This window comes from Asparagus officinalis, chromosome 10 (genome assembly GCF_001876935.1).
Source record: "Asparagus officinalis chromosome 10, Aspof.V1, whole genome shotgun sequence".
In the NCBI taxonomy this organism is placed as follows: Eukaryota; Viridiplantae; Streptophyta; class Magnoliopsida; order Asparagales; family Asparagaceae; genus Asparagus; species Asparagus officinalis.
Genome location: NC_033803.1, coordinates 64631152 through 64653169, shown reverse-complemented (window position 1 = coordinate 64653169; position 22018 = coordinate 64631152). Strand labels below are relative to the sequence as shown.

The following is a 22018-nucleotide window of genomic DNA, read 5'->3' as shown; positions in this document are numbered from 1 at the left end:
ATATAAAAAAATAAAAAGAAAATTTTAAAGATTAGTTAGAATAATTATAACAAGAAATAATTTAAAATAATTATTTTTAATAAATTTATGATTGTGTAATTGATGGTTGTAGAACACGACATTTCATGTGAAAAACATCCGTTGATTCCAGATTCCTCTTGCACTGCTGTTATACTAGATGTTATGTGACGCCCCTGGGTTCACACAAGGCTGTAGTCCAAGGTGAAACTAAGAATGTCAAACCTGCCATGTACCACACCGTGCAATAACATGTTTCACCATCATAATTCTATCACTCTAGTAGAGTCAATAACAGGTGTAGGTACAAAAGCAAGTAAAAAATAATACAATAGATAACTGATGAAATGATAGAGATCAAAATAATATTTTATCATCCAACATACAGAAATACAAAGTCAATGTCTGAAATGAATAAACTGGAGTTTCAACAAGTCTCGAATACATAAAGTCTGAATAATAGGAAATAAGGCACACAGCCTTTACAACCTCTAGAAAAAAAATCTCAAAATGTCTAAACAAAAGCCTACAGTGGAGTTCAAAAGAAAAGTATAACTATAATAGAATAACTAAAGCTATAGTGCCTCACCATCAACCTGCGACTCTCTGGGCTCCTGGCTCGTTACCTGAAAGGGGGAGGGACAACGAGCGTCAAAACGCTAGCGAGCAACATCACAACCAACCCCAAGGAAAAGGGCTCGTTGTGTACAGAAAATACAGTTATAATATATATAGAAAATCACTGATCCTATTTAGGTAATTACAATATGAGCATAAGTACGTCGAGCGAAATAATCCAAACAAGAAAACCCTCATGTATATACCATATAGCTCAAATTGTAAATACCTATGAATAAGAGGATTTTAGTATTTAGGAAATTACAACACGAGCATAGGTACGTCGAGCGAAATAATCCAAACAAGGAAACACTCATGTATATATCTTGTATCTCAAATTGTAAATCCCTAAATACAAAACCCAAAATCTAATACATGAATAGTAATAAAAGAAGTCAAACTCATCTCAGAACTTAATTACGGTGTCATGTCACAACTCATATAAGTGTCATGTCCAGTCTATACAAGTATAAGTGTCAACTCAATGTCTAAACTGATGTCCAACATATGGACAAATAGGTAAATGTCCAACACAATGATGAAATGGATTATAGTCCAACACGAGGACTTTAATGGATTATAGTCCAACACGAGGACTGAATGAACTGTGTAAATGTCGATGAGGTATGTGGAAAAATATACTTATACGAATTTCACACGCGTCTCGGTGTGTGGATCGATACTTGTGTCAAAAAGTCAACTCACATGTACAGATAAATCACTAACATTGTAAACTAGTGTCAGATAATCGAGGCGACCCCGAAAAATAACTCAAACAGATCAAGAATCTGTAAAACACCTCATCAGTTGACTCATGTGTCGACTGATGCCATCAGTCGACTGAGAGGATCAGACAAAACCACATCAGTTCGCTAGTCGACTGATCGGTCGATTGGGGAACTAAAAAAACCAAAATCAGCCCGTCAGTCGACTGATAGCTGGAAAAATCCCCCCGTCGGTCGACTGATCAGTCGACCGAACTGACGCAGAAACCTGATGCAGTTTCAATTATTTGCAAATATTTATCTAAAATCATCTTCATCAATCCCAAGCATAAAGATACTTATTTTAACATATATGTACTAAACTGAAACGAAAGATCTGTATGTAAACATTTATCAAAAACCTTAAACATATAAAAACATGTTTGATACGTTTTGAAATCCATAAATCATGAATTAACTCTTGTCAAACGTTTTCAGATCTAGATCTCTTTAATAAAACGTTGATGATCTTTTTATAACTGAAAATCTCAATATTTCGCATCATATACTATAAAGATTTATTCTTTGTACCAAAATACGTTTTAGGCTCAATAAAAACCCATTAAAACTCAATAAATTCGTGTAAAACAAAAGGGACAGAGTTGGGCGAGATGTTACTCGCCTCTGGAGTGTTGCAACACTCCTGGATCTGCGAGAGGATGATTCCCCTTTGCTGCAACGTTCGAACACACTGAAAATCCTTTGAAACGCCCCAAAATCGCCAAGAACGAACCTAGGGTTTGAGAGAGGAGAGAGAAGGCTAGGGTTTCTCAGGTATGATGATGAGAGGGGGTGTTTTCGGGTAGGGGAGATCATATATGAACAGTCAGACCCGAACCCAAAACCCACACCAATCAAAATCGACCCGAAACCTGGAAAACCTGGAAAAACTAGAAAATAGCTCGTCAGTCGACTGATTGGTCGACTGAGCTTGTTAGTCGACTGATCGGTCGACTGATCCGGCATTTTCCTGATTCGTGCATGTTTTGCTTATTTGTAAAACCAACACACAAAACTCTATATACATACATTCATATCATCTCAAATAACTTGTTATCATGTACATCTATGACCTCAAGCTATTTATCACAATAATTCACATATATACATAACAACAAAAAAATACGAGGTTTTACATTCTTCCCGCCTTAAAAGAATTTCGTCCTCGAAATTCGAAAATTATATCTAAACAAATAATAATACTAGAAAAGCATGCTGAGGGTCTAATTCAACCCCCACGCATACACATCTCATAAAATTAAACATTAGATAAGCATATAGCGATATTTATACTTAACGATCTAAAATGATAATATTCCCACTCAACCCCTAATCTAACGGAACTAGTACGACGGGTGAAAAATCCAAACAAGGAACCCTCCATATATACCATGTGTCCCAAAAGATTAAGAATTAAGCGTAAATATCCTCATCCTAGCGTTAAATATAAATATAACCAAATGTAAAAACATAAGTAAATCACATATCATAATCAATCCACCTTCTCAATAGGTGCAGGTAGACGCGTTGCATAACATATTCGCGTTCCAAAAAATCATCCTCGATGTCTACACTTAACTATCTAAAATGCAAATACCCCCACTTAACCCCTAACTAAATGGAACAAGTACATCGACCGAAAATTCTAAATAAGGAACCCGTCATATATATACCATATGTTCCGAGTACTTAGGAGATAAGTGGTAATACCCTCATTTTAGTGTTAAGTGTCGAGTACTTAGGAGATAAGTGGTAATACCCTCATTTTAGTGTTAAGTGTAAACGTCGCCATAATTGAATTTATAAGCCAAGGAGATAAGTGGTAATACCCTCATTTTAGTGTTAAGTGTAAACGTCGCCATAATTGAATTTATAAGCCATATATAAGTCATACAAAAAGATTTAATTTACCGCTCAAACATGTGTGGATAGTCGCGACACATGTCCTCTTCGCATTCCCAAGAAATCTCCTCAATGCCTCTTCGGCTCCACTGAACTTTCACCAAAGGAATTACCTTATTTCTAAGCCTCTTTTCCTCCCTAGCAAGTATACAAACTGGAATCTCAATAGTAGTTAAATCCTCCTGAAGCTCAATCTCTGGTGCATCTAATACTCGCTGCTGCTCCTCATCATGCAAGTGTTTCTTGAGCATAGAAACATGAAATACATTGTGTATACTAGACATCGATGCTGGAAGATCTAGCCTGTATGACACAGCTCCAATGCGCTCCAAAATCCAGAAGGGTCCAATATACCTTGGTGCAAGCTTTCCCCGTTTCCCGAATCATTGAACACCTTTCATAGGCTATACCTTCAGCATAACTGAATCTCTAACCTGAAACTCTAAGGGTCTTCGTCTCTTATCTGCATAGCTCTTTTGCCAACTCTGAGCGGCTAAAATCCTATCTCTGATCAATGCTACCTTCTCAGTAGTCTACCTCACAAGCTCTGGTTCAAGCATTAAGATATCCTCTGGTTCTGCCCAACATATCGGTGATCTACAAGGTCTCCCGTACAATGCCTCGTATGGGGCCATACCGATCGTCACTTGATAACTATTGTTATAAGCAAACTCTATCAGTGGAATATGCTCCTCCCAGCTACCATGAAAGTCAATGACACAAGCCCGCAACATATCCTCTAATACCTGATTCACCCTCTCCGTCTAACCATCCGTCTACGGATGGAAAACACTGCTGTAAGATAGTCCGCTGCCGAACGAATCCTGGAAACTCCTCCAGAAATGCGAGTGAACACTGAACCTTGATCCGACACAATTGTATCTAGAACTCTATGAAGTCGGACTATCTCCTGAATAAATATCCTCGCATACCCCTCAGCTGTATATGTGGTCCTCACTGGAATAAAATATACTAACTTCGTCAACCGGTCCACTATCACCCAAACAGAATCATTCCCCTTCTTCGACTTCGGCAACCCTACAATGAAGTCCATAGAAATATCCGCCCATTTCCACTCTGGGATGGGTAAAGGCTAAAGTGTTCCTGCTGGTCTCTGATGCTCTGTCTTCACCTGTTGACAGGTAAAACACTTAGCCACATACTCTGCAATCTCTCTACGCATACCACTCTACTAGAAGTGCCTCTTTAAGTCCTTGTACATCTTAGTGGTCCCTGGATGTACTGTGTACCTAGTACGATGTGCCTCATCAAATAACTCTCTCTTCAGCTCGGCACTGGATAGCATAACCAGCCAACCTTCATCCGTAGACCTCCATCTGCTCCAATGGTCCAATCAGCCTTAGGCTCTTTGGAAATCTCCTCCTTTTGGATTTGAATCAAAGAGTCTTCCAGCTGAGCTCTAGCTACTCTGGTACTCCAAGATGACTGAACTGATACAGCTCCCAAAAACGCACTGGTTCCACTAATCTCAGGTCTTAAATCAAACCGGCTAAGAGTAAGAAGATCTCTATACAATGAACACCTCAAAACCGAAACCCGATGTTGACGCTTCCTGCTTAAAGCATCTGCTATGATGTTCACCTTCCCCGAATGATACTGAATCGCGAACTCGTAGTCCTTGATAAACTCAATCTATCTCCTCTGTCTCTGGTTAAGTTCCTTCTGAGAGAAAAGATACTTCAGACTCTGATGGTCTGTGAACAACTCAAACTGTACTCCATACAAGTAGTGCCTCCATGACTTTAGTGCAAATACCACTGCTGCTAACTCCAAGTCATGAGTGGGATAGTGTTGTTCATGTACCCTCAACTACCATGATATATATGCTACTACTCTCTGAGTCTGCATTAATACACCTCCTAAGCCTGACAACGATGCATCTGTGTAGATGACGAACATCATGTCGCTGCTCGGAATAGTCAAAACTGGCGTTGAAGTCAACTTAGTCTTCAAGATATCAAAGGCCTTCTGGCACTCCACACTCCAAATGAACTGTGCATCCTTCTTCGTAAGGTGTGTAAGTGGCGTCAAAATCTTCGAGAAGTCCTGGATGAACTTCCTATAATAGCCGACTAAGCCCAAGAAGCTACGAATCTCTGTCACCGTCTTTGACGGTTCCCAATCAAGAACTGCTGTAACCTTAGTTGGATCCACTGTTATGCCCTCTTTACTGATGACGTGGCCGAGAAATCTGACTTCTGAAAGCCAAAATTCACACTTGCTAAACTTGGCATATAACTGATGCTCCTGCAGAGTCCTCAAAGCTAACCGTAGGTGCTGCTCGTGGTCTGCCTTGTTAACCCTATAGTTTTGATGATGATTTGTCAAACAATTTATCGCTAATATGTTCTCTAGTTTTGTTTTTATGTTTCTCTTTACAGGTATTTCAACACATGACAATCAAGCGTTAAAGATTCAAGTTCATATGTGTGGAGTTACCTAGGTATAAGAGTAGTTTACTTGCATATATTGTATGTTTATATTTAAGCTCAATATATGTACACTTAACACGATTTTTAACGTTTTCTATCATATAAATGATTTTTCATCAAACGTTGTTACAATATCTTTTATTTCATGTTTTCAGCTCATTCATACTTTATTATATACATATAATATATGCATGATATATATATACATGTTTATGAGTCATATCAAAATTTTCATATTCGTAAAATACAGGTTTTACGAACACTTTTCAAAAATAGTGTGTTTTGCAAACGAAAATTATTTTTCCAAAAATTTCTTTTCGAACATGTTCATTTTATCATTTAGAAACTTTTCCCAAAGTTTCATTATTTTTGGAATTGATTTGCTATTTTTAAAGTATTTTCAAAATCGGCCAAAAACAGGTTTTCAGACTGTGTCAGTTTGCGGTCGACCGCCACGTTCGACCGTCATGAACAAATTTTCAAAGTCTAGCTTTTATGTGCTCATAGTCAACCGTGACAGTCGACCGTAAAACCATCCAGAGACTTTCACGGTTGACCGCCAGCTTTCATTTTCAAACCTCAGTGTTTTTGTGCTTCGCGGGCGGCCGTCGCCCGCCACGGTCGACCGCCGAACTCATGATTTGATTCCAACGGCTAGTTTCTGATTTGATTCTCTATGGGCTTTTTGGTCATTTCAAGTTAGTTTTTGCTGAGTTCTTGAGTGGGTATAAATACCTCATTGCTCTTCTAATTCAGCAACTAAGAAAACCAAGAGTTTTGTTTTTACAAGAAGTTTTAACAAAGGTTTAAGAGGCGTTTAAAGAGCTGTTAAGCTAATTTTCGTTAATCTACTTCAAGAGAAGTTTTCTACAATAAGAAGTGGCTTTCAATTCCTATTGGGATCATCATCCACTACTCTTCTTGTTTATTGAGAAGTTTTCTTAACTCTTCCTTATATAGCTTACTATTTCATTCTCATTTATTTAGCTATATTTATTGAGTTATATTATTTTCATTCACTATTATCACACACACATATTGAGCTTAATATCTTCATACTATATAGTGTGGGTTGTGGGGTGTGATTTAGTGAGTGTGAACTTCATTTGTGTTCTCATTTGTTGTTGAGAACAAATCACTGTATTTATCTTTATTTGTGAGTATAACTTGTAATACACTTGTACACCGAGAGAAGTGTGAGGCGAGAGACAGGGTCGAATCCAATAGGAGTGACGTCGGTTGACGAACCTAGGGAGAGGTTGCATCCGAGCACTTGAGGAGGAGGACACGGGCTAGGTTCCTACACTTAGTGTGTAAAGTGTGATTGTATAGTGTTTGTTGTGTGAGAGTTTTCGGTAAGCTTGTAAACCGAGTGTGTAAAAGTTTTGGCTTCCAAACCGGATTGTGATAATGAAGATCTCCTCGAGGTGAGGAGCAGGAACGTAGGTCGTGGGGACCGAACCTCGTAAACATATCTTGTGTTTGTGTTTGCTTAGCGTATATTTCATTTGTGCTTATTCTTATCATTCTTATTCATATTTATCTCTTGCAAGAACAAATTGATCAACATAATTTTAATTGGTATTTAATCAGGATTAGATTAGCATAAGACTCTAATCACCCCCCCTCTAGGGTCTAACAATTGGTATCAGAGCTTGGTGCTCTTTGATTTAAGGACTAATCGCCTTGAGTTAAAGATCCAAGTTATCATTTTCGTAATAATCTAGTATTGATCGTTTTTTGTTTCTTGCATATAATCATTATGGATATGTATGATGCATCTAGTCTAGGTTATGCTATTAATGTTGCTCCTCGTTTGGATATTTTCCCCTATACTCAATGGCGTGTTAGATTCAAACTTTTTGTTCAATCTAAACAATTTGATTTATGGAAAATTATTGAGGATGCCTATGTCATTCCTATTTTGGAAAAATCCAAATGGAATGAAAATGATAAAAGATTGTTTAATATGAACAAGATTTTGTTAGAATATTTGCTTAATACTTTTCACTCTTCATTTTCTAACAAATTTGCTAATTTTGATTGCTTACGCCTTATGAAAATTTATTGAAGCACATGAAGGGGACTTGGAGGCTATTCAACAAGCGTTGGAAAATCCCGCTTTGAGTTCTAAAGAAGTCTCATCTTCATGCACAAAACCACTAGGTGATAACCCTAGTGAGGTATGCGAGCTTGATAACGATGATATTATTACTTTTGATGAACTTGCTCTTGAGTTTGAAAAATTACACAAATGCTATATTGATGTAAAGAGTAAGTATGTAAATATGAAATCCACTCATGAAACACTAGCCACTAAGTTTAATTTTATTGCAAATGAAAATATAATTCTTAAAGAATGCAATGAAAATTTAAGAATTGAAAATGCTAGTTTGCTTCATGAAAAACATGATGTCATGTTAGAAGTAGATAAGTTGAAATCTATAATGAAAAATCTTGTTTATCCTACTTTTAGTAGCAATGCTTGTATACACAATGATGAGTTAAATCAAATGAGAAAACGTATATCTACCTTAGATTCAACACTAAACACTTGTATTGCTAATAATAAAAAGCTTGTGGACTTGTGTGCAAAATACAATGTTAATTCTTCTAAAAAACATATTCACTATGCACACATGTATGACAAAATTCATAAATGTTCTATTTGTGGTCTTAAAGGCCATTTAGCCCAATTTTGTCATAATGCACAAAAAATTGATAAGCCCATTCATGATTGTGCATCCCATCAAGCTTCTTCATCTCATACACATGTACACACACATAGTGTAAATCATAAACATGCTCATGTGTATAAATGTGATTATTGTGATCGTTTTGGTCATTTGGCCATGTTTTGTTTCGATTTGAAAAGAAATTCTCATTTGCAAAAAAATTACAAAGAAAAATCTATTTTTGCAAATGAACCACGTGCATTTCATTTCGGTCAACACAAACCATTCAACCTCTACATTGCACAAATTATAATCATATGGGTCATGTTTACAATTTTTATTTTGACTGTATCGGTGCACAAAATACGTCCAAAAGGGTTCATAACCCTAGGGCCTTGGATTTACATGATCGGGGTCATGTCCTAAATTTTAGTGGTACCAAAATGATTTGGGTACCAAAATGAGTTTTGAATCTATCGTTGTGATTTTTTTTTTGTTTTATAGTTGTTTTTGAATGATGATTTAGTTTTTATTAAGCTAAAATAAAATATTTTCGCGATTTAATAGCTAAAAACTTTTTATACATATTTATATCTTATAAAATAATTTTCTTAAAGGTCCAAATTGAATTCTTCATAAAACCAGACTTTATAATATTTTTTGATGATATTTTTCTCGCGGTCGATCGCCACGGTCGACCGTCAAAGTTTCTGGAAGTTGTTACGGTCGACCGCCGCGGTCGACCGCAAGAATTTTTTTTGCGTCGATTTTGTTTTGTTATCGGGTTTCGGTTTTATTTAGTTAAACTTTTCAAACCCGAATGTATCACCATCGTTGATCTTATTGTTGAGCTGATCTGAGCCGCTCCTTCTTCATCTTAATTAACCCAACCCTCTTCTTCTTCCCCAAATTTTGTCGATTTCTGCTCTCGGTCGCCCGCTGTTCGCCATCGCTCGACCGCAGCTCTTATTCTCTCTCATTTGGCCATCTCTTCATCAATTTCGTGTTGGAAATCAGTTGGGTAATCCCTCATCTCACTCTTGTGCTCTATTTCATAATCTAGGGTTTCTTTCACTTTCATTTCTAGGGTTTTCAATTTCTGTCGAATTTTATATCTATTTAAACCCTAATTGATCATATCTGTCACAATGCCTCCTAAGAAAAGATCTTAGCCTGAGTCTGGTTCCTCATCTTCCATTGCCTCCCACTATGAGGATTACTTTCTGTTCAAACCCCTTATTAAGAAATATAGGGAACTGTGTAAACTGAAAATCCTGCCTACTCGATATATCAAATATGAGGAACTAGCCATGTATGATATTCATGATATTCTGTATGCTGTTGGTTTGCATAAGCTGCTAGACGTAGAACGTAAAGTTCCTCATTACTCATTCCTTGTCTACTTATTTTATGCAAACCTGACTGTCACCACTTCTGCCGATGGTATTCAAACCATATCCACATCTGTTAAGAACATTCAGATCTCTTTTTCTGCCGACGAACTTGCGGGAATCCTTAAAATTCCAACAAGTGACGTTGAACTTATGTCTATCGATCACACCGATCAGGCTGTAAACGATATCTTGTTTAAGCTCGGTTGCACCTATCCTATGAACAACAAATCACTCAATCCCACTGCTAAAATTATAGCTCGTATTGTTGCTCATAATCTCATTCCCAAAACCGGTAGCTTTGATCATTTTGCTCCTGATAAGGTTAGTGCTGTTTATGCCATTTTTGCCAAAATAAAAGTGAATTGGGCAAATGTTTTTCTTAAGAACATGGCATGCAAGCATTACAAATTTTTTCCCTTTTGTAGCTTCATCACCCTCATTCTCCAACACTTCGGTGTTGCTCTATCCAATGAACCCAAAGTTGATCCGGGTAAGGAATATTTTGATAGAGTCTCTCTCTCTCTCTCCTGTATGCAACTTTCCGACTCCTTATCTGATCCTGCTCAGCCATCATTTCTCGGTCTAGAGTTTCTACCTCTTCCACTTTTGATATCTGTGCCCGTCTGGATCGTCTTGAGACTCAGGTCTCATCGATTCAGAAGGATGTTCGGACCATTCTATCTTATCAGCGTCAATCTCTAGGGATTCCGGATCCATCTTCTAGTTCTGATTCTGAGGAGGGCTCTACTAATGGATCTGCTTCAGGCTCTGGTTCGGGATCTGCTTCCGGATCTGATGATGATGGTGGTGATTGATTTTTATTGTTGATTTTCATGCTCATTATTATGTATTGGTGAAACAAAACTCGCTACTTATGTTTTTATTTTTAGTTTCTGACTCTATGTTTGTGTGGAAAACTATGTGACTTTGTGAAACAATTTGTGTATAGTTTGTAGTATTGTGGAACAAATTATGTTTGTGGAAAACTATGTAGTATTTGGTGTTTAAGTGATGATTTGTGTTTTATTTGGTCTATATATTGTTTATGGTTGTATTTGGATGGAGATGGTTGCTTAGCTCCTATGTATAAATATGATCTTTATATATCATCTATGCAAATTGACAGGGGAAGCTTTAGATGTATATTTGTTTATTATCTGTGCTTGTATGCAGGGGGAGCATTGCTCCTATTCAATATATATTTATTTTTTCCCTTTTTGATGTTGTCAAAGGGGGAGAAAATCTAATGTGGTTTATATGGTTGATTTATGATATATATTGTCTATATGTTTAATTCATATTGTATGTGGTTTATCAGTATATATTTCATATCAATAAATAAATTGTTTGCCATCATCAAAAAAGGGGAGATTGTTGACCCTATAGTTTTGATGATGATTTGTCAAACAATTTATCGCTAATATATTCTCTAGTTTTATTTTTATGTTTCTCTTTACAGGTATTTCAACACACGACAATCAAGTGTTAAAGATTCAAGTTCATATGTGTGGAGTTACCTAGATATAAGAGTAGTTTACTTGCATATATTGTATGTTTATATTTAAGCTCAATATATGTACACTTAACACGATTTTTAACGTTTTCTATCATGTAAATGATTTTTCATCAAACGTTTGTAGATGTCAAAAAATGCTTACGGACATCCAAATACTGCTCAAGACAAAGAGAAGACGATAAACGCCATTATCTCAGTCGGAGGGGATCATCCAAAAGAAGCGAAACAACATAGAAGAACATTGTGCACACCAACGACAAAATACACTGACAAGCGACATGTATAGGCGCAACAACCCATGGTGACACGCCTAAGGCACGGCAGCCCATGGTGACGCGCCTAAGGCGCGGCAGCCCTTGGTGACGCGCCTAAAGTGCGGCAATCCATGGTGACGTGCCAAAGGCGCGGCAGCAAAGGGTGACGCGCAAACATAATGGCCTCTTATGTAAATTGTTGGTAATTTTTAAGATCTCTTGAAGGTCCACGTGACAGCATATCAGAAAGGGTACGTGTACTGACGTGGATAAGCAGTTAAACCACGAAAAAAATGGTTAAAAGTCGTAGGAGAATGGTTTTAAACATGTTGGAACGTGGTAAAAACCGTCTCTTTGGCTGCGCCAGCCTACGCTGACGCGCCAATAGCCGCAGCAGCATGGACTGACGCTCCCAAAGAGCATACACTCGATCAGTTATTTCGCCTCTATTTCTACTATTGTGCACTCCTATCCCTATAAATACCTCCCTAGACACGAAACAAAAAAAAGAGTAGATTAGAGCATAGAGACTTGGGCTTTTGGTGATTTTGAGGAAGAGAGAGAGAGTCTTCATCTTTCATAAATAGTGTTTAGTGATTCTTAGAGATCTAAGCTCAGACTTGGTCTTTGGAAGAGTGAACATCTTACATCAATAAGATATTCGCTTCAAATTCCTACTTCGATAAACGAAGGAAGAATCTCTAAACCCCCTCACAATCTGTGAATCGGTGGTCCACAAGCCAAAGCACTCCCGGCACAGGCAAAGTCCAATAAAACAAAAGTCGATAAACGATTGTTTATTTTCTCGAAAGTTGTAATTTTCTTATTTTTTATTGTATTTTATTGTAAATGACTGAAGTTTAATGGAATCATCAATGGAACCGACTTTCGATGAAAACAAACTGGCGACCACAGTAGGAACCAACGGTCTCGCTGCCGAGGCCGTAGTGTCGCAGCCGATCAAAATCGTGGTCAATGAAGAGATCGAATATGAATTCGATCAAGCAAAATTCGAGGAGTATCTGTCATCCTCATCCTCAAAATCTTCCTCGCCTAGCAAGTGCAGGAAGATTTCCTGTTCCAAGAAATTTTTCAAGTCTTCAATTCCGATGAAGACCGCAGGTGAAAGTTCTTGCCCGATTATTGCTAAGGAATCTGCCTACAACATCTCTGCTCTAAATGACTCTGCACCAATTAAGGAGTCATTGAATTATGGCCCGCCGGCACTGACGAAAAGAGCTTGTCAGAGGCAACATCAGCGTCGGGCTCGTCAACTGGCTAAGGCCTTACAACAAACCGACGGGATCCATTACTATGCGGACTTAGAGTCGAGGAAGCATAAAGTGGTCCAGTTGCCTCAACGGCAAACTAATCACGTTTCTGCACAACTTACGACTGAGGAATGGACTCTCGTCAAAAGAGCCCGTTCAACCCTTAAAGAACGTATACAAAAGCGTCAGATGAAGGCCGCTCGTGCCCGTGCCCTTCGTCAACAGACGCAAGGAATGAAGAAAGAAATGGTGTCTAAAAAATCACCAAAGAACCGTAAAGTTTGGATTCGAAAAATGTTTTATTTTGATTTTGGTGGAAGAGACGTTTCTTTTGTTGAGGAAAGGGTTTGGATTCAATATTGTTTACTTTGGGTTCTTTGGGTTCGAATTTTGTCACATTTTTCTCCCTAAGTCTATGTTGCTCTTCGATTCTAATGGAATTCAACACTTGTTCAAGGGTAAGATCTCCTTGGGTATGATTAAGGTTTTTGGTAAAATCTGACCAGGACTCAGGAAGTTTGTCTATAAGACAGGCTATCTGAAATGTTTTATCTAAGATAGATCCATTCACTTTTAATTGGTGAACTATATGTTCGAATTCATGAATTTGCTCATTCATCGGTTTAGAAGCTACCATTTTAAATTTGTTAAAATCAGAAGCTTTAAATCTTTTAATTCCCATATCATCTAAACCGTACTTTTTCTCTAGTGTTTCCCACAGAACTTTAGCATTAGTGATAGTATAATATATATCATATAACTGTTGGCCTTCTTATTTTGATGATGATTTACAAACAATTTATATCTAATATTGTTTGTCTAGTATTTGTATTTTGTATTTATTCTAGGCAAACAACATGTTGGAGGATGGATGGAATAGAGCCTCAACGATCATATTCAATGGAGATTGGCGGAATAGTGGAGTGAAGCCTCGCAATTCAAAGTTAAAGATCAAGTTCAAGCTTCATCCGCATAGTGTACCAACTACCAAGTCAAGCTTATTGAAGATCAAGATCGGCTTGGGTAATCTAGTTTAGGTTTTATATTATGTGTTTACCAAGTCAAGCTTATTGAAGATCAAGATCGGCTTGGGTAATCTAGTTTAGGTTTTATATTATGTGTTTTAAGTATCTTAAGCTCAATATCATATACACACACGTATTTGGTTTCAATGTATATATATAGTTATATATATACATGCATGGTTTTGGGTTTTCATGTTTACAAATATGAAATTACATATTTCATATTTATTATTGTGATTTGGTTTAACTACTTAGATATGAAACAAATATATTTACATATACATACTTATATGTTTCATTTTCTATTGTATTTGTAAAAATATTATATTCTTAGTTTTTGGACTTAACAATAATCATATACATATTTTATTAAGTCTACATAATCATTGTGCAAAGTTTCAAAACATGGTTTAGCCAAAATATCAAAGTTCACATGTTTACATTTTTCATGTTTTGGCCTATTTTGTAAAATAATGATATTTTTCATTTGGGAAGTCCTTTTTGGAAACCAGTTATTGTAGCATGTTTATTATCAAGTCTACAATCATTCCCCAAAGTTTTATATTTTTTAGAATTTATTTGATATTTTTAAACAGGGTTTTAAAATCAGCATTTTAGCTTTCAAAATCTGTTTTAGCATGTATCAGTTCGCGGTTGACCGCCACGGTCGACCGCCATGAGTTCAGAACTCATGTTATTTTTTATTGGTTCGTGGTCGACCGTAGCAAGTCCAGAGACTTTCGCGGTAGACCGCCGTGGTCGACCGCCGCTTGTCCAGAGCCATAGTTTGTTTTTTTGTTGCTTGTGGTCGACCGTCGCGGTCGCCCGCCGAACAGTCAAATCTGTTCTAACGGCTAGTTTCCAGAACCGTTGCTGTATTGGTTTTTTGGTCTTTTTCTTGGCTTTCTCTTGGCTTTGAGGTTTCTATAAATACCCCTTATAACTCAGATCTTTTAAGCAATCCAAGAAATGTTTTAACAAGTTTTAAAAGAGTTTAAGTTTGGTTTTAAGTTTGTTTGAGGGTTTGGTTTGTGAATAATTCCATAAGAGGAAGTGGAGATCAATTCATTGAGCTTCAATCCATCTCTCTCTCTTATCATCTAGAGAAGTTTTTCTAAACTCATTCTAGCTTTTATTCATAATTATTTGTTGATTATTATTTCTATTAAGCTAGTATTTACATTTGAGTTTAGTTGTTTTTATTTCACTCATTGTTTACACACACCCACATGAGCTTATTATATTTTTTATACATAATATATTTGGGTTGGTGAGAGTTGTAACAATTGAGTATGAGCTTTTATTGTGTTCTCATCCATATTAGAGAACAATCATTCTTTGTATTGTGCTTAATTGTGAGATCACTTTGTAATACACTTGTACACCGAGAGAAGTGTGTGGCGAGAGTAGGGGATCGTCCCAAGAGGAGTGGTATCGGTTGACGAACCTAGGGAGAGGTTATATCCGAGCACTTGAGGGAGACACGTCTAGTTCCAACACTTAGTTGGTGTAGAGTGGGATTGCAAGAGTGTTGATTGTAAAGTTTTCGGTTAGCTAGAAAATCGAGTGTGAGGTGTAAACGTTATTCGGGTAAGCGTAGAAAACCCGGTTGTGATAGTGGATTTCTCCCCGGGAGTGGGGAGCGGAGACGTAGGACGGAAGGTCCGAACTCCGTGATCATTTGAGTGTGTTTGAGTTTGTCATTGGCGCATTTGCTTATGCATTTATCTTATATCGCCTATTACCTATTACTCTTGTATTTTTTGCCCTATCACATTTGTAGTTTGATCATATTGGTTGCCCTTGTGTTAGTTTACATATCCTTGCATATATCATATTGTATATCTCTTTGGTAGGATATATCATCTTGTGCTAGTTTATATATCCTTACATATATTTTTATCATATAGGATATATCTCTTTATTCATATTGCTTATTCTTGCTTGTAACTCTTGTATGTCTATCTTGCAAGAATATATTTTTTAATTAGTTTTAATTGGCATAATATCAGATTAGATTAGCATAAGACTCTAATCACCCCCCTCTAGGGTCTGGCAATTGGTATCAGAGCTTGGTGCTCGTTGATTTAAGGTCTAATCGCCTTGAGTTAAAAATCCAAGTTATCTTTTTATGCTAATCTTATTTTGATTTTATTTGTATCTTGCTTGCATACATTTCCTTATTATGGATATGAATGATGCATCTTGTTTAGGCTATGATTCTAGTATTGCTCCTAAATTTAATATTTTTCCCTATGCACAATGGTGTTTTAGATTCAAATTATTTGTTCAATCTAAAAATATCAATTTATGAGAAGTCATTGATTATGCTTATATTGTGCCCACGTTGGAGAAATCCAAGTGGAGCAAACATGATAAAAAGATGTTTATTATGAACAAGCTTATGTTAGAATTTTTATTAAATGCATTTAATTCATTATTGTCTAACAAGCTTGATTCTTTTGATAGTGCTTATACATTGTGGAAATTCATAGAAGCGCATCAAGGGGACTTGGAAACGATCCGACGAGCTTTGGAGGATCCCGCTTCAAGTTCAAAAGGAGCTTCATGCACACGTGCACTAGGCGATAGCCCTAGTAAGGTTTGCGAGTTCGAATCTATTAATGATTTATCTAGTGATGAACTTGCTTGTGCCAGTGAAAGATTATTGCATGCCTACAAGAAATTACAAAATGACTTTATTGGTTTAAAAAACAAGCATGATAATTTAGAATCCAATCATGAGGAGCTAGTGTCAAAATTGGATGTCATTGCAAAAGAAAATATCATGCTTAAAGAAAACAATGACATGTTAATTTTGAAAAATGAAAAATTAAACACATCTATAACTAGCTTATCTCATGAAAAAGATAATGCCATATTAGAAGTAAAGAACATACAAAATGATACTGCTTCTTTTATAAATGACTATTTATGTTCTACTTCTAAAAATGCATATGTGCCTAAAAATGAAGATTTGAATCTTAAGAAAAAATGCATTTCATCTTTAGATTCAACTTTGAAAATATGCATTAATAACATGCATTAATAATCATAAGAGGCTTATGGATATGTGTGCCAAGTCTAAGTCATCATCTACCCATTATGCACACATATATAGCAAAATTTACAAATACTCTATTTGCGGCCGAAAAGGTCATCTAGCTAAATTTTGTTATGATGCACACAAACATAAGAATGCTAATGCTCCTTGTGCATCTTATTTAGCTTCTTCATCTTGTACATTTACACATTCACATGCTCATTCTCATAAAGTTCATCATAAGCATGCTAGTGTGTTCAAGTGTGATCTTTGTGATCGTTTTGGTCACTTGGCAAAATATTGTTTTGATTTAAAAAATAAGTATCATTTGCCAAATATTTCTAGTGGACCACATGTTTATAAATGTAATGTTTGTGGTAGATTTGGCCACTTAGGAAAGTTTTGTTTTGATAATGTTTCACATTTTCAAAATAATCTTAAAAGATCATCTATGGTTGCAAATGTTTCCCGTGCACGAGCTAATGATCCACAAAAACAAATTGATCTCTTTCATTACATAAATTGCAATCGGAATGGTCATTTGAATGAATATTGTTTTGACCGTGTTAGTGCACCATATGTGCCCAAGAGGGTTCATAACCCTAGGGTTTTGAGCTTTAATGATAGGGGTTATGTCCCTAAACAAACCGACACCAAGAATACTTGGGTGTCAAAGTAATTTTTAAGCCAAGAATTTTAGTACTTTTACTTTTTTCTTTTCTTGGTTTTTAAAATTATGCTTTAAACTTTTAATATGAAAATAATTTTTAATTAATAAAATCTTTTGTTTTCATGATTATTAATCTTGATTTTGATGAGAGGTTTGTGCTTATATAACCCTCCGGGTTAATTGGGTGTTTATTCCCAAATCTTGTTTACCGGGTACTAAAAGTTCTTATATGGGTTGAAACAAGCTTAAGAGCTTGATGTATTGTTACCTCTCTTGCATTTTGTCAAAAACTTTATTTTGATTTGTTTCTTTGAATTCATTATATTTCACTTATATGATGATATTTATGTGTTTGTGCTTATGGATCATCTATTCGTGTTTTATAATGTATTCTATGAGAGGTTTGATCAAGTTATACAAAGAAAATTTTCTTTTTTTTTTTGATCAAACATTGTTTTTGGACTTAAATCTTGATTTATGATTTCATTAATTAATTTGTTTTCATTTGAAAACTTTTTGCATGTTTCTCATGTTCCTCTTCTTTTGATTTCATAAATCTATGTTTATACACTATGGTTTTTATGCTTGAGAAATGAGACACTATGTTCACTTTGATATATTTATATATGTTCTCATTGTCTTTATGTATGTGAGTTGTGTTTAGCATATTTTCCATCTATGCTTGCTCACATATGTTTACCATGATCTTCATTTCATACATTCATGAGGCATTTTGATAGAGGGAGCAATCCCTATATTTTTATACTCACCCATGCTTATTATTAGGGGGAGCTTTCGCTCTCTTTATCCTTGTGTCCCCTTTTTGATGTTGTCAAATGAGGAGAAATATTATGAGTATATTCTTTCTTGTTTATATGCATGATAATTCTAAATATGAATTATAATTTATATATTCATCTTTATTCATGCATATATCCTTTTGTAAATTGTTTGTCATCATCAAAAAGGGGGAGATTATTGGCCTTCTTGTTTTGATGATGATTTACAAATAATTTACATCTAATGTTGTTTGTCTAGTATTTGTGTTTTGTATTTATTCTAGGCAAACAACATGTTGGAGGATGGATGTAATAGAGACTCAACGATCATATTCAATGGAGGTTAGCGGAATAGTGGAGTGAAGCCTCGCAATTCAAAGTTAAATATCAAGTTCAAGCTTCATCCGCATAGTGTACCAAGTCAAGCTTATTGAAGATCAAGATCGGCTTGGATAATCTAGTTTAGGTCTTATATTATGTGTGTTAAGTACCTTAAGCTCAATATCATATACACATACGTATTTGGTTTCTATGTATATATATAGTTATATATATACATGCATGGTTTTGGGTTTTCATGTTTACAAATATGAAATTACATATTTCATATTTATTATTGTGATTTGGTTTAACTACTTAGATATGAAACAAATATATTTTCATATACATACTTATATGTTTCATTTTTATTGTATTTGTAAAAATATTGTATTCTTAGTTTTTGGACTTAACAATAATCATATACATATTTTATTAAGTCTACATAATCATTGTGCAAAGTTTCAAAACATGGTTTACCCAAAATGACCATAGCAAGTCCAGAGACTTTCGCGGTCGACCGTCGCGGTCGACCGTCGCTTGTCCAGAGCCATAGTTTGTTTTTTTGTTGCTCGCGGTCGACCGCCGAACAATCAAATCTGTTCTAACGGCTAGTTTCCAGAGCCGTTACTGTATTGGTTTTTTGGTCTTTTTCTTGGCTTTCTCTTGGCTTTGGGGTTTCTATAAATACCCATTATACCTCAGATCTTTTAAGCAATCCAAGAAATGTTTTAACAAGTTTTAAAAGAGTTTAAGGTTGGTTTTAAGTTTGTTTAAGGGTTTGTTTGTGAAGAATTCCATAAGAGGAAGTGGAGATCAATTCATTGAGCTTCAATCCATCTCTCTCTCTGAGATCAATTCATTGAGCTTCAATCCATCTCTCTCTCTCTTATCATCTAGAGAAGTTTTTCTAAACTCATTCTAGCTTTTATTCATAATTATTTGTTGATTATTATTTCTATTAAGCTAGTATTTACATTTGATTTTAGTTATTTTTATTTCACTCATTGTTTACACCCACCCACATGAGCTTATTGTATTTTTCATACATAATATATTTGGGTTGGTGAGAGTTGTAACAATTGAGTGTGAGCTTTTATTGTGTTATCATCCATATTAGAGAACAATCATTCTTTGTATTGTGCTTAATTGTGAGATCACTTTGTAATACACTTGTACACCGAGAGAAGTGTGTGACGAGAGTCGGGGAATGTCCTAAGAGGAGTGACGTCGGTTGACGAACCTAGGTGTAGGCGTCTAAAAATGCCTATAGGTGTCCGCACACAGCTCGAGACAAAGAAAAGGCGATGAACATTATTATCCGAAGCAAAGAGGATCATCCGACGTCGACAAGCGCATGAAGCGAATCAGCAAACTGTTGATGACACGACAACGAACCACCACAAGGGCAAACGCCAAGTGGACCGCACGTGTTAATCAACTCAAAGCGTACAAAGCGCCCAACAGTCAGTTAACACGCACGCATCATTCAGCTCGTGCATGTTAACCAATTCGTGCGCATCAATCAGTTCGCATGCGTCAATCAACATGCGTGCGTCAATCAACACGCGTTTGACGGTCAATTCTGCAACGAAGCGTACAAGTCAACAAGACGGTCAAACACGCAAAACGGTGGAAAACCCGCGCGGGTCGGACCGCGCCGACCCGCGCAAGCACGGGTCAGACTTGTCCTGCGCGCACTGTTTTGACCCGGTTCGGTTTTTGATGGTTTTTCTCGAGATTTGTTGGTTCCTGAGCATCCAAACTGACTTGATATCATCTACAAACGTGGTTAGGCTATTATTGACTAAAGATAAGGCCAAATCACTTGTTCTCATCCAAATAACCACTTCCGAAGCCCTATAAATACAAGCATAGAGCCTCCTTTCAGCGGCGACGAATATTTATCAAGACGTGGAGGTGCTGCTGGATTGAGGAGTCAAGGAGCACGAATTTCAACGAAGGCAAATCAGATCCTGGCGAACTTCGGCATAAAGAAGGAGCTATTCGAAGGATCTGAACCCCGTCTGTCCGTCCCTTGAGATTAGGCTTGGTCTTAATCTCGAGAAGAGCCCTGATTTCGCTTGGTCGATCTCAGCGCTTCAAATCAAATACTTCCTCGGTGAAGACGAAGCTCTGCCGAATTTTTCATCAACCGGATCCAGATCTAAGGCGGTCCACGGATAAACCTCGGCACATGCAAAGATCCCACGCAAAGCAGCGGGTGATAAACGTCCTCTGCGCTTGTTTTGACGAGAGTTGTAAACTTTTGTTTTCATTGTGTAAAAGTCTTATAAAAAGACAATCGTTTTTGTTTTCATTGTAACGATTAAAGTTGTAATGAATACCGCAATGAATACATCAATTTTCGACGCAAATAAACTGGCGACCACAGTGGGAGCCAACAGCTTCACTGTCGGAGCTGTCGTGTCGCAACCTCGGATCTGCATCCCGGTTGAAGAAGTGGTCGAGTACGAGTTCGACCAACTTAAGTTCGAGGAATATATGTCGTCCTCCTCCTCCAGATCCTCCGCCTCTCGCAAGCGAAGGAAGATCAACGCCCCCATTGTTGCGGTAGCTAAACCTTACAACACCCTTCCGGCCTCCAATTGTTCGCGGGAAAAACCGTTGCTTTCTTCATTAATGAGATAATTGTCATCTTGAGTTACAACTTTTTGAGTTACAAAAGATCCGGTCTTTTATAGATCCGGTTACAACTAAATCAAAGAAAATAAAGAAAAATTACAACTCTCCTCTGTGAACAAATCACGAGCTCCTGTTTTGCGGTCGCTCGCTTTGGTGGGTTCTTTGCCTGCGCCGGGGTTAATCCGTGGACCACCGCGCGATCTAGATCCGGTCGGATCTACACGAGTATGCGGGTATTATTCCACGAAGGGAATAATAGCCGGGAGGGATTAATCCACCAAGGGAATAATCGCTCGGATCTCGAGATCTAAGACCAAGCTTAGATCTGGAGTGTAGCCTCGTGTAGATCTCAGATCTGTTCTTTCTTCCTCTCGAGATCCTGCCTTTTCTGACGTGGATGGTCGCCGAGGATCAGATCTGAATGGTGCAAGTCTTCTGGTCTTCAAGCTCCGAGTTCACTCTTCAATCCGGCAGAGTTTCGGCTCTTGAAAGTTCGACCTCTGAAAATGAACATCTCTAGGCCTATTTATAGGCTCTCAGGACAGTGGCTGCAAAAAGGGAATCGTCGGCCACCTCTGGCCACTGTCGGCCACCTCGGGCCACTGTCGGCCACCTCGGGGTGGCCGACACTGTGCCTAGCCACCTTGGGGTGGCTCGGCTCATGGCCGAGCC

General features: G+C 37.1%; 1 protein-coding gene across 1 annotated transcript in view; it reads left to right on the top strand.

The window, feature by feature from the left end:
* LOC109826821 (guanosine nucleotide diphosphate dissociation inhibitor At5g09550-like) overlaps positions 9741-22018 on the top strand; it is a 24480-nt gene continuing 12202 nt past the window's right edge. The window contains exon 1 of the mRNA XM_020393842.1: positions 9741-10001. Within this exon, the coding sequence (XP_020249431.1) occupies positions 9741-10001 (261 nt within the window). The remainder of the gene's footprint in view (positions 10002-22018) is intronic.